Genomic DNA, 12,832 nt, shown 5'->3' with positions numbered 1-12,832 from the left:
CAGTTTTGCTATTTGAGATACAATTCAGGGGTTGGTAAAGATTTATCCTCTTATGGCAAATTTGGCAAACCTTCGCAATACCCACAGTGGCCTATGCAGTGCATGTAAATCTATGAAAAGCTTTTGAGCAGGGTTATTGCTGGACAAACATTTTGTCTATAAGATGTGTCAGAGTCTGATAAATGTTGATGGCATTAACCAGGATCTCACTGGAATCAAATAGTATGACCAACAACAGTTGTCAAGGATACGGCATTTATTTTTTTCACACTAGAGCTAAACCTGTGGGGCGTCTGAAATCGCATACTGACGTTTGAGTAGGTACTACATTTGAATTTGAAGGAGAGGGGAAACAGATAACACGCATTAAAGAAAAAATATATGGTGGATAGAAAGGTAATGGTTAGGGTGTAATCTGGGCCCTAACATCTAAGAATAGTATTCGAAGTGTGACTTATCTAAAAGTATGAGACTTTTATAAAGAAGTTCGGTGAAGTTCAAGACAAGATTCTTAAATGTTGTGAACTAAAAGATTACAATGATGTCAACCCAAAATTAGCCAGCCTCTGAATCAGCCAACTGTGAGCCTGCTTACATGAAGTCACAGCACCCATCATTTAATGTAACTATAACATCAATTAAGACATTGAAAAATTTTAATGTACATTTTTTTAATGTTTTTTATTTAAAATGATCCAAAATCTAAATTTCAATTGTTTTCAATTCAGTTTTGTTTCATTTGCAGTGAAACATGCCAAATTGTGCAGTCATAATATCTGGCCATGCTGTTATACAAAGAAATTGAACAAATGCAAAAACAAGACAGGACTATATGCAATATTAATAACTCAAGTCAACACCACTTTTGCCAATTTAGCAATTATACACTAGATTTAGCGCCTAGTAACAAATGAATTTCTTGTACAAACCTTATATTGACTTCGAGACTCTCCTAATGATCTATATTTAAATAGATCAGTGAACTTGCCATTTTGATGTCATCTAGCAACATTTGGCAACCTATTTTAACAATTCAATTAAAAGCATTTGGCTGCATTAGTTTGTATTTTCCTTGTATTTTGATGGTATAAGTACAAAAAATTACTTTTGGCCATTGTTGTGTTTGGAGGGGTTTCCACAACAGAGCTTTTTAAGATCTTACAGCAGAGCAGAGTTTTCCAGCAAAACAATACTGAAAAAAAAATTACTTAATATAATTTCTGCGGCTACAGCATTGATTTGTAGTACATTTCATAAAATTTCTGAAAGTAAATCCCTGTAAATAAATTACTTTTCTACAAAACATACAAAAAGAATTAACATCTTGACAAAGTTTGTATTATTTTATTGACTCCACATCATCATGTAGTTTCAATATCTTTGTTGGAAGGTGTGTGCAACATCCTCATATTCTATTGGAGATTGGTGAATGTATGGCAATGAAAGACATCAGGGTTGGTGGAGAGAGTCTAGGAGAGGATCATAGTATTTAAACCTTTAAGCACTCAGATCCTCTCTGTCAGCAACATTAGTCGGTGCTGCTTCCTGCAGTTGCTCAGGGGTCTGACTCAAAGGTATTAGAGGCATCTAATGCCTTTCTACCCCCAGTAGCCTGTGCATCTGCCAGCCTGAGAGGACACTGGGACCATGATCAAGCTTAAACGTAGGAGGCAAAGCCTTTTCCCCAATTATAAACTTGGGGTCTCAGTCCCTGCTCCCAAGGATCCAGAGGATTCTGAGCTACCTTTTGGTCAACACAACTGGGTAAAACCATGGAATTCAATGCAGGAATTAAGTAAGGATATATATGACATCTATGCAGAGTACGATGACGATGAAGAAGAAAGACTGATTTCGACCCCCAGTAAACTGTCCTCTCCGACTAAGAACTACATGCTGAACATCAACGTAGGAGGCAAGGTCTACCAGATCTCTTACAGGGTAGCAGCAAAATATCCCAAGACAAGAATTGGCCGACTTGCAACGTATACGGACCACAACAGAAAACTCGATCTCTGTGATGATTACGTTGTCCAAAACAATGAGTTTTTCTTTGACAGGGATCCAGACATCTTCCACAACATCTTCAACTTCTACAGGACTGGAGTTCTCTGGATCAAAGACGAATTGTGCCCACGCAATTTTTTGGAGGAGATCAACTACTGGGGTGTTCGTATCAAGAACACCCATCGCTGCTGCCGCATCTCGTTCGAGGAACGGCAAGATGAACTCAACGAACAGCTCAAAGTACAACGGGAACTCGAGGCAGAAGTGGAAACCGAGGAACATGAGGACTTGTTTCAGGATATGGCTTTCGGTCATACACGTTTTATCATTTGGAACATGATGGAGAAGCCTTTCTCATCGGTCACAGCCAAGCTCATGGCAGTGGCATCCAGTTTCTTCGTTCTGGTTTCACTTGTGGCTATGACTCTCAATACGGTAGAGGAAATGCAATATAAGACGACCACCGGCCAGCTGAGTGGGAAAACCTACTGCGAGTATGTTGAGACTTTCTGCATTGCGTTTTTTACCATGGAATATCTGCTCCGGCTTGTGTCTACACCTGATCTCAAACACTTTGGAAGGAGCATGCTCAACGCTGTAGACCTGATTGCAATCCTTCCGTTATATCTTCAGATGATCTTAGAGTGTTTCGAGAATGAAGACTATGGGAAACATGGTAGCGATATTGAGACTGTAGGACGAGTTGGTAAATTGGGGCAGGTTCTCCGCATCATGCGTCTAATGAGGATATTTCGTATCCTAAAACTAGCACGTCACTCAACTGGACTTCGAGCTTTTGGCTTCACACTCCGGCAATGCTACCAACAAGTGGGCTGTCTTTTTCTCTTCATTGCGATGGGAATTTTCACCTTCTCTGCCATGGTCTATACCGTAGAGCATGATGTGCATCAAACAAACTTCACCAGTATTCCACATGCATGGTGGTGGGCAGCTGTAAGTACATGTTTCTTCAAGTTCATTCCTGAGATAAGTGGTACTTTAGCGGCATGTCGGTATCACGATGAGATACTTTAGCATACACCATAGTACTGAATGATTATCCATATACTATGGGATGTACATGGTACTCCAAAGATACTCCAAAATTATGATGGTATATATAAGGTATATGTCCTACAATATTTGTAACCTCATGATACTCAAAATACTGACAGAATCAGAGTATCTGGGGCCTCATTTATAAAGATACATTTTATAGGTGTCTGTCAGTTATAATGCTATTAAACTTACAATTGCCGCAAAACCAATTGGAGTTCTGCTTCTGTTGTCAATGTTTCGCTTGCTCACTATGCATAATCCCATAATGCTCTTCTTAACCCTAGAATGTTTTTTGTGACTGATTTATTAAATCTTAAAAGATCGTGCATCATTTGTCACACACTCAAGCATACCTCGTGCATTTCTTCCACAGGTGAGCATCTCCACTGTGGGCTATGGCGACATGTTTCCAGAGACTCATCTGGGTAGGATTTTTGCATTTGCGTGCATCTCGTTTGGAATTATTCTCAACGGCATGCCAATCTCCATCCTCTTTAATAAATTCTCAGACTATTATTCGAAGCTGAAAGCCTATGAATACACATCGTCTATAAAGAATCGCGGGAAAATAAGGTTTGTGAAAAGGGCTGCAAAGAAGGTTGCGGAATGTTTTTAGGTTGCTATGTGCTGACCTATACTTTCCATCCACGGGCTGATTTTTAATTCATGGACTTGGTGGTCTTTTCAAAACATTCAAAGCAACCAGACCACTTAAGTAACTGTCTTCAAACAAATTAGCCAGTGCTTGCTTTTTTGCTGCTGGATACATTCATACTATGGAACTTTTGTACTATAAACAAAAGTAATTTTGTTTAAAAACAAACCAATGCATTTAAGCTGCTCTTACAAGGATGCCGTTAATAAATGCTTGCCTTGGCACAATAATTTAATTGTCTGAGATCAATTGTTTCTTTCTATTACTTTATAGCACAGTAAAAATCAAGGTTTTTTAACAATGTTAATAAAATTGACCATTGCGACCATTTTGGGCAACGTTAAAACAAAAGGAAGTAATCCGGTGTAGACAAACACTGCTTCAAATAATCAGTTGAAGGTTTTAACATCTGGATGAGCTCAAGCTCAGCTTTAATACTTATAGATATATAGATGTGTGTGTGTGTGTGTGTGTTTATCTATATATCTATATCTATTTTGTTATTATTTTCAATCAAGAAAACCTGACTTGTTTTACATCATCTGGTTTCCTCTGGAGAAGTACAGACTGCAAAGAGATTTCCTATAAAGTGAACTTCTGTATTGACTATTTGGCAACAACTTACAGTGCTTTGAAACTATTCAGCGCTAACATCCTCACTACAATAGCAAGCTCGGTGTGCCGTGTGATGATTACAGAAACTTGTTGACTCAAAGGGTGGCCATTATGACGTCCATAAGAATGTAGACAACTAGAACGTAATTAAATCTGAAAAGCATGCTCATGCAGGCATTGATAATCCTTGAAAGATTAATCCTTGGGGATCATTGAAGTCCCAAGGACAGATGGAAGTAGAGCAGGGCAACAAAATTAATTTTCATGCACGCATACATGCCTCTATATTCAAAGCTACCATTTTTTGATTCTATCTGTATACTTTTAATTTCTGTGTGAAACTACCCTTTTAACATGTGTTTATTTCTACTATCCCATTATTAGAACTATTAAATACAAATTAATATAAAAGCTACGATTCAAAAGTAATTCAATAATAAATTTACAGTTAATGCATTAAAGTATTGGATTGCATCTCAAAAAATCAAAAGAAAATATTTTTATTAATTATTTGTTGTGCTTTTTACATTGCCGCTTTCAGAAGCACATTACTTTCTAAGCTTTTCATAAGAGAAGTGTAAAAGTGTAATAGTCTTTTATCATTTTATAATCGGCATATATTAAATGCTTTGCAAGAAATAACATCAGCATTTCTGTCCATAATACAGCATCATTTGCTTAGTTTTCATTAAAATGTTTCCACTGATATTGGCGTGAGATATAACCTGTATTCACATATTAATGTTGAAAAAAAAAAAGAAGAAACAAAAACTCAGATTCAGGTATTCTTTTGTGTTTTGTATTTACATACATTAGCATATAAATTGACAATTAAAAATCCAAAAGGAAAGAAAAACCAAGAAAAAAAAAAATCTGATTTGGCAGATCAGGCCAGTTTTTCAAGCAGAATCTCGACGCCTTTAGAGTTCTGGATCTTCTGTAGTTCAGGAAGGATGGATTTCAGCAGACCTTTCACTTCTTCAGCGACACTTTCATCAGCACTCTGAAGAAGGCTGCGACACAATGAAAAAGCAAAAGAAACCCAGCTGAAACTTCAACGGAACACAATTAACCGATTCACGGATCCACTCGTGTCTCTGCGTGCAGCAGGGGTTCACTTATTTTCTATTTGACTGGTGGGAAAATGACATCAGAATAAACAAACAGTCTGGGCTAAAAATATAAAGAAACATCTCTCGCTGCTTAAAGTCTTAGGGAGATTATAAGAGGTCATGAACAAAGACTGAGGCTGAGATGGGGAGTGGAGAGAACCCATAATCCTTTGCGGCATATAACTCAGGGGTTTGCCTGCTTCGGTGGCAGCTGGGAGCCACGGTTTAGCCCTTTATTAGCATACAGACAACAGCATAGAATAATGAAGCAGGACTGTGGAAGATGTGCTTAACCTAAAGCTCGCTGTAGGGAATTCCTTCAGCTAATAATCGCGGTTTAAAAGAGAGCGTGATGGAAAAGCAGCAAATTTGCTGCGATAGAGAGCTTGGGATGTCTCGGCATAAGCACTTTTGGAGGCTTTGTAAAGCAGGGGCTTTAAACACGAACCATCGTACAGGGATGTTCTTCAGCGCTCACAGAACAATGGATGCCGTGCCATGTTCACGCCCACCGATTGAAAAGCGAGGTTTAGATCTTACTAGAGTCCACAAAAGGGAGTGCATTTTGTTATTTTTAGATCCGGTCATAAACTTACCAACAAAGAACAATGGCACCACGGTTGACTGAAACCCACGTCTTGAGGTTCTCCAACCCCACCTTCTCCAGAAGAATCCTGGAAAAACGCTCTGTGGAATAAAATAAGACATGGCAGGCCAGTAAAACATTTGTTCGCATTGGAAACGGCTCGATTCGTTTTATTAGCAAGTTTACGTAAAGAAAACGACTTGTAAGAATGGAAAAGGAAATTCTCTAAATTCCCATCCTAAAGCTGTGAGCCACGATGCACTTGCCTTCTCTCTCTGCCTCCTTCATCTTAACGTCCTGCTCGATCAACCATTTCAACACCAGGTGACCAGCAGGGTGTTCTGCCATATGAAGCTACAGGAAACAACATATGACCATTACCATAAAAAAAAATACTTTAGGTGGCCTTAACTACTATGAACTTACATTTAAAAGAATCATTGGACACTACGCACTTATTGTGTACATACATTTTCTTAAATACCTGCATGTGTAGGCATGTCAATTATAATAAAATTTAGTTGCAAAAACGTGTTTTTCTTATAACAAAAATATATGAACATTTAAATACAATAAAGCGATAAATGCTGAGCACAAAAAAAAAATACATATTGCAATACAATATGAGCACAATAAGCACTTTTTTCTACTTTTTTGGTAGAAAAAAAAAAGAACAATTTTAAGACTTCAGAATAAAGACCTATTACTTAATGCATGAACTAACTATGTATTAATCTTTGCTATTGTTGGTTAATAAATAATACAACTGGTCATTATTAGTTCTGGTCTAGTAACAATATTAAAAAACTAAATTATTGATATTTATGTGTTTGTAAATTTTTTGAACTGGAGTGAACGAACAATTGTTTTTTAGTTCTTGTCATATATATATATATATATATATATATATATATATATATATATATATATATATATATATATATATATATATATATATATATATATATATATATATATAATGCATTGACTTACATTAATAGCAAAAAAAACAAATTACAGCATTTATTCGACTTTTCAAAATTTTCTATTAAAAAAACAACTGTTTATTATTAGCTAACTTTAGCTCAAGATCATTCAATAATATAAACAGATTTTTATATTACCCAGTAGCTGTTAAGTTTAGATATGGGGTAGATAAGGGATCAAAAATATCGTCATGCAGAATAATGTATGTGCTATATGTTCTTTGTTAGTATTAATAATGCATGTTAACAAGGAACCAGTTAACACCATAAATGATTCCATTAAGATAAAACAGATACTTTAGAAGGTTTCATTGTTAGTTTGAAACAATTCCTTTATTTGAAGATTTGAAATGAAACAGCGGTATTGGTGACAGTACTGGAAATATCTTCAGCGTTATGGCATTACCTGGTCATCTGCTCCTCCCGGTACGAGGGGTTCTGCTGCCAGAGCCGCTACAGCCTCCATGGCGGGTCGGAGATCTCCGATGGCAGCGCCCAGGAGGTCACTCACAACCACGCTACACGCTTTATCCATGACCATAGACCGAGTGTTCTTACACAGGTGCTCCAGCAGAGGATGAGACACGGCCTCCAGCAGCTCCTTCCTCCTGGTCGCCACATCCTTCTTACTGCGGGAGAATAAATACACATGCCGTTTTTTTGGCTGTCGTTGGCACTTGCGAGCCGATAGACGATTTCTCACGAGGCCTACCTGTTTGCATTGCCGTCACCTTTCTCAAGCACCTGAATGATCTCAGGTAAGAGATGGGCCGGGTCTCTGGGGCTCAGAAGGTAAAGAAGCACCTTTTTACCATATTTATTGCTGATTATTTCAGCTAGGGAATTAAGCACTTCCTGAGAGAAAAATACGACAAAAAAAGTCATCCACATATTAGAAACAATAATATACTATCAAATAACAGAGAGCACCAACTGAAAGAAATAATATGCAACTTGAAACTAAAGAGCACTTACTGAGATGATAATTTGTTTAACCAGTTTTGTGTCATCAATGCAATCGAATGCAGCCAACAGTACAAGATGAGCATATTCACCCTGGAAATACAGAATTCTATCTTAATTATTATGGTCTTAAAACTTTTAAATGAACAGAAGAATAACAACTTGCTTAAACAAAACAAAGCCACTTTTTGTACTATTAAGGCTATTTTTTGCTTTGTTATAATTTTTTTCTATATTTTTCTATATTTCTATATTAAAATGTACAGCTAAAAAAACAAATTAATTATATATATATATATATATATATATATATATATATATATATATATATATATATATATATATATATATATATATATTTTTTTTTTTTTTTTTACAAATAACCCCAATGTGTGCATTTGGGAAAACCAAATTAACCATTTCAAAAACATTTTCTTGTTAATAACTTAAATGTTTTTCTTGTTATGTTTAATCATTTTAACGTATCTTAACTGAATAAACTGGGCCGTAACAAATGCTTTAGTTAAAAAAAAAAAAATGAATAAAATAAATACTATTATATACACACATATAAATGAGATACACGCATTGGGAAGATAAGGAAGGCGTCATACCATTGCAAACTTAGCGATGTAGGATTTCATCGTTTTTACTATAACTTTTCGGTCCTGAAAAAAGACAAAGAACGCGTCACATTAAAGTGGAATGAACGAATGATCTCGGATGATCTAAAAGAGTGCTAACCTTAGGCGTGCCGTGCCATAAACAGTGCATGGTGACTCTGGCTCCATCGTGTGTGTGAGCCATGTACACGACCGCCTCTCTGATGGACTCGATCATCTCCTGAAAGGACATCACACCACAGACATTAGACGGCAAGCAGCGGTGGACGGACTGGGCCGGACATCTCTGGGCACCACACTCACCGTTCTCTGCTTGGCTGGAGCGTTCTCAAAGAAGTCCAGAAAAACTTTGTGGACCAATGAATGTTTAATGACGGCCTCTCTGCAGAGGGAAAGTAATGCATTAATATAGAATTATGTATTAGAAGTCACATGTTAGCACAGATGGACGGTATGATAATATAAACTATAGTTTTTTTAGTACAGCAGTGTAATTTCTGTGTTACTTGTGTAGCACTGATGCATATACTAAATTTCTTTTCATTTTTGTTTAAATGTTATCAAATTTCTATTTTTGATGCCCGAGTTTATTTTAGTAATTTAATTATTATATAATGCTATTTTAATTCAGCTATTAAGTCACAATTCTAATTTCATATTTTCATCTAATAATTACATTTAAGCTTCACTTCAAACAACAAAATATTATTTTATTTTCTATATATTTTTATTATATTATTTTTAACTCACGCTACATAACTGTAACTCATCTGTTAGAAGCGTCATAATTATATATTTTTGCTTTTTTTTTTTTTTTTTTTTTTTAAAGTCATCATTAAAAGATTTTTATTGAATTGATTCGTATATTCACAGGCATTATCGTTACATAGCATTCAACAATACATCAACTAAAAGTTTTATCAGGATTTCTAGCAAAAATAATTCATTTCCAGTGATCTCATATCTCGAAGGCCTTCACGCCTATGATAACCCAAACAAAAAAAACTCACCACATGAATATAAATATGGCTGATAAATAAAACAGCCCTACGAACTCACTTCTGTGCCATTGGTGTGAGAATCTGCTTCATTTCATCCATGATGTTCTCTAATTTTTCAGGATTTGCTTCCAAAACCTTGTTCAACGTGGGACAAACCGAGGACTGAAAAGAACAGAAAAAACATGTTATCACCAACAAACGCAGCGATCTTTCGATGTATCTTTCGATGAACCCGGAGCTCCGGTACCCTGCAGACTTGGAATGTGTTTCCGAAGAGCTCCTCCGTGAGCATGAGCCTCTGGGACAAGATGGCCTTGTCGTTGTAAGCGTACTCGACTACTGAAGACGCCTCGGAGTGCCTGAGCATCTGCCTGACGTTCCCCTTAAAAGCCGACATCACTTCCCCCACCTGCTGTTTACTCCTACGGGAGAAATCAGTCATATTTTCAGAACAGTTCCTCACTGTAACATTGAACACGTTGAATGCCATTTAGCCCATGTTCATCCAGAACGACCGCAACGGAAAAAGGACGCGACTTACCCATACATTAGAAACTTTTTCACGATGTTTTTGGCGTATTTCGATTTGCTCAACTCCACAATGTGTTCTAGAAAGCAGAAAAAAAGGCGGTAAAAAGGATGATCACATCACTTCGCTTGAATTCGGTTTCATCGCACGGGTGAGCAGACGGACCTTTGAGTTCGTCGAAGACCTCCCGTCTCTGCTCGTCGCTGCCAAACTGAATGAAACACTGAAGCACTCGGGTGGAGTCGTGAGCGAACGCAATCTAGAAGAAAAAAAAGACAAGCGCAAATGCGTTTTACAGTAAAATACCGTAATAGGAATTCGTACAGTGAATAGGTTTTACTTACCGTTTTAATTTTTCCCTTCACAAGTTTCTGTAGTTCTTTCATCAGTTTGACTCTTTTCTGCTTGTCACAGTCCTTCCTGCATTTCCACAAAACACACAGACGTGAGCGTTTCCTCAACCTCGCCGCTTTTAAGCCCCGCGACGGTTATTTGTCAGGCTCGATCTTCACTTCGATACGTATTAATATTAAAACTAAATGATGTCGGCCGACATGTATATACTCGTTTATTTAGTTTTGGTGCATTTTACGAAAAGCACGTTAAAAGTCCCTTGAAATTCTTTTAATGCATTTTGTTAAAATATTAAATAAACAACCATATTACACGAAGTACCATAAACAAAGCATTTAAGAATTTCCTGTAAAAATGATTTACAAAACAACTGCCGCCTAAAATACATTTTAAAAGCCAGTATCGCTGAATTTATGTTTGCTAACTGTATTTTTATTCTGCATCGTTTCTAACCATCGATTCTTTATGAAATTACGAAAATGTTATTGTGTGCATTTAGAATGCATTCAAATCATTGCTAGAAAGAAATATAATTTGAAACGTGATGAAAATGACATGTTATTATTACCCATCTTCAAAAGGGCTTAAAAAGGCACATAACAAAAAAAAAAAAACCCCAGTAAATAAATAATTAACTCGTACCTTCGTACAATTTCCCACACTTGCTTTGCTCTGCTCACAATTTGGTAACTATCTTTTTTATCATTCTGCTGGCGATTCTGCCTTAACTCTTTCTTTTTTTGTTTGAATTCATCCCATTTAGGTTTCTTCACTTCAGAGCCTGTCAGAGAAACAAAATAGATTAATAGACCCCTTAAAAAAAACCTCCATAATACAAAGCTGCTCCGAAACAGGACGACTCGGGGAGAGGCACCTCCATCCTCTTCGCCTCCTGGGTGCTTCCTCTTCTTTGTGAACTTCCCGTCAGCTGATTTTCTGTTGAATTTCCATAGTCCTCCATCTCCACCAGATTTTTTAAAGGCCTTTCCTTTCTCTGTGTTGTGAGGTTTGAATGGTCGCTTGCCTGGTGGTTTCCCCGAGGGTTTATCTAATAAATGTAAAAAAGATTTGAAATAGAATGCATCAGCAAAACACACCTTAAAATAACAATAGAAAAGAAGAAGATACCTCTCGACTTGAATGATGGTTTCTTCCCGTCTCTAGGAGCGAATGACTTCTTTCTTGGTTTGGCCTCCATACTGGACTGCAAGTGGTTAACTATGTTAGATTATTGACTTAACAAATGTATATCGCAATTCTATGAAAATAAAGAACAGATAATAAAATTAAACGCATTCTTTCAATATAGAACCGTGGCGACAAAATCCTATTTCCACATGACACTTTGCTAAGAAACAAGTAACGTTGAAGGCGATTTACGTTTCTATAGTGGCTTATGGGTCATCTTAAAATTACTGACAGGAATGTCGGTTAATAAATGTCACACATAGACAATATTGAAACATTTCTTGTCCAAAAAAAGAGTCAATTTTGCCGTTCTTTAACAAAACGATGCAACACGTTTTTACACTTACCCATGTGTGTACAGACGAATCACTTTACGGCATCGGAAATCCACGCAAGTGCCGTAAGGAACTGTCCGTTTGCGACAGTCTGTCGTAGCTGAAGGCAAATGTAGCTTAAAAGTCACTAGCATGTGTATTTTAAAACATCTTTCGGTAATTGGTTTTCAAATACCATTTAATGTAATTGAACACTGCTATGACTGCTATAAAAGAGGGTAAGGTAAAACGCGAATGAATAACTCCCTTGGTTCTTTTGAATGAACGCTTCAAACGGGCGTTGATTCAGTATGAATCGTTCACACAGACTACATAATAAAAGATACATACAATTAAGCTTTAGCGAAGCTATTCAAGTGGCAAAGGCGGCATGGGATGAACATTTAAAATGAATTGATATTTGATAATATCAATAAATAGAAATTCCAATAGATTCTGTGAAGTTAGGAATTAAAAATTAATTAAATCGCACCCAACAAATGAAATACATAGCTCAAACAGCAAATGCAATTAGTCTCACGCTGTGTTAAGAATCATATATGGGTGTTGTACATGCATTATTAAATCATAAACTAATCATAATCTCTCTCTGGAGTAAGAGCGCCATCTCCTGGTGAAAATCCCCTCCTCAGGTTTGGTCTCCAATAGACCTAAAGGAACAAGAATACGATCTTCATGTTGAGGTGTACATATTAAACCAGTTCAGAGACCTTGAATTTTCTTGATAATTAATATTGTCATTCTAACATGAGTTTGCAAATGTATAGATGTTCACTGATGCTATATATATATATATATATATATATATATATATATATA

At 36.6% G+C, this 12,832-nt stretch overlaps 2 protein-coding genes across 2 annotated transcripts; one reads left to right on the top strand and one right to left on the bottom strand.

Moving 5' to 3' along the window:
* Positions 1–1,625: 1,625 nt before the first annotated feature.
* kcnv2a (potassium channel, subfamily V, member 2a) lies at positions 1,626–3,901 on the top strand. The gene is made up of 2 exons (XM_043251121.1): positions 1,626–2,961; positions 3,440–3,901. Exons 1-2 carry the CDS (start codon positions 1,648–1,650, stop codon positions 3,680–3,682), a joined length of 1,557 nt encoding a protein of 518 aa, XP_043107056.1. The 5' UTR covers positions 1,626–1,647; the 3' UTR covers positions 3,683–3,901.
* A 919-nt stretch (positions 3,902–4,820) lies between these two features.
* On the bottom strand, positions 4,821–12,148 carry pum3 (pumilio RNA-binding family member 3). Its single transcript, XM_043251120.1, has 18 exons — positions 12,026–12,148; positions 11,619–11,694; positions 11,365–11,538; positions 11,133–11,271; positions 10,481–10,556; positions 10,302–10,395; positions 10,149–10,215; positions 9,855–10,029; positions 9,666–9,769; positions 8,910–8,988; positions 8,728–8,826; positions 8,598–8,651; positions 7,996–8,076; positions 7,733–7,875; positions 7,427–7,649; positions 6,301–6,388; positions 6,045–6,135; positions 4,821–5,349 (listed from the first exon to the last, which is right to left on the bottom strand). The coding sequence occupies exons 2-18, from the start codon at positions 11,686–11,688 to the stop codon at positions 5,223–5,225; spliced, it is 1,884 nt and encodes a 627-aa protein (XP_043107055.1). The 5' UTR covers positions 11,689–11,694; positions 12,026–12,148; the 3' UTR covers positions 4,821–5,222.
* Positions 12,149–12,832: the final 684 nt, after the last annotated feature.

Source organism: Puntigrus tetrazona, chromosome 10, assembly GCF_018831695.1.
Source record: "Puntigrus tetrazona isolate hp1 chromosome 10, ASM1883169v1, whole genome shotgun sequence".
NCBI lineage: Eukaryota > Metazoa > Chordata > Actinopteri > Cypriniformes > Cyprinidae > Puntigrus > Puntigrus tetrazona.
This window is presented reverse-complemented; position numbering and strand designations above follow the sequence as displayed.

Bases quoted from the DNA above. Each gene is read 5' to 3' on its own strand.
- kcnv2a (XM_043251121.1), top strand. From the start codon at position 1,648: ATGATCAAGCTTAAACGTAGGAGGCAAAGCCTTTTCCCCAATTATAAA. The intron at 2,962-3,439 runs GTAAGTACATGT...TTTCTTCCACAG, and splicing joins ATGCATGGTGGTGGGCAGCT to GTGAGCATCTCCACTGTGGG.
- pum3 (XM_043251120.1), bottom strand. From the start codon at position 11,688: ATGGAGGCCAAACCAAGAAAGAAGTCATTCGCTCCTAGAGACGGGAAG. The intron at 11,272-11,364 runs GTGCCTCTCCCC...TTTCTCTGACAG, and splicing joins AGGAGGCGAAGAGGATGGAG to GCTCTGAAGTGAAGAAACCT. The intron at 10,216-10,301 runs GTCCGTCTGCTC...TCTGCTTTCTAG, and splicing joins GGTCTTCGACGAACTCAAAG to AACACATTGTGGAGTTGAGC.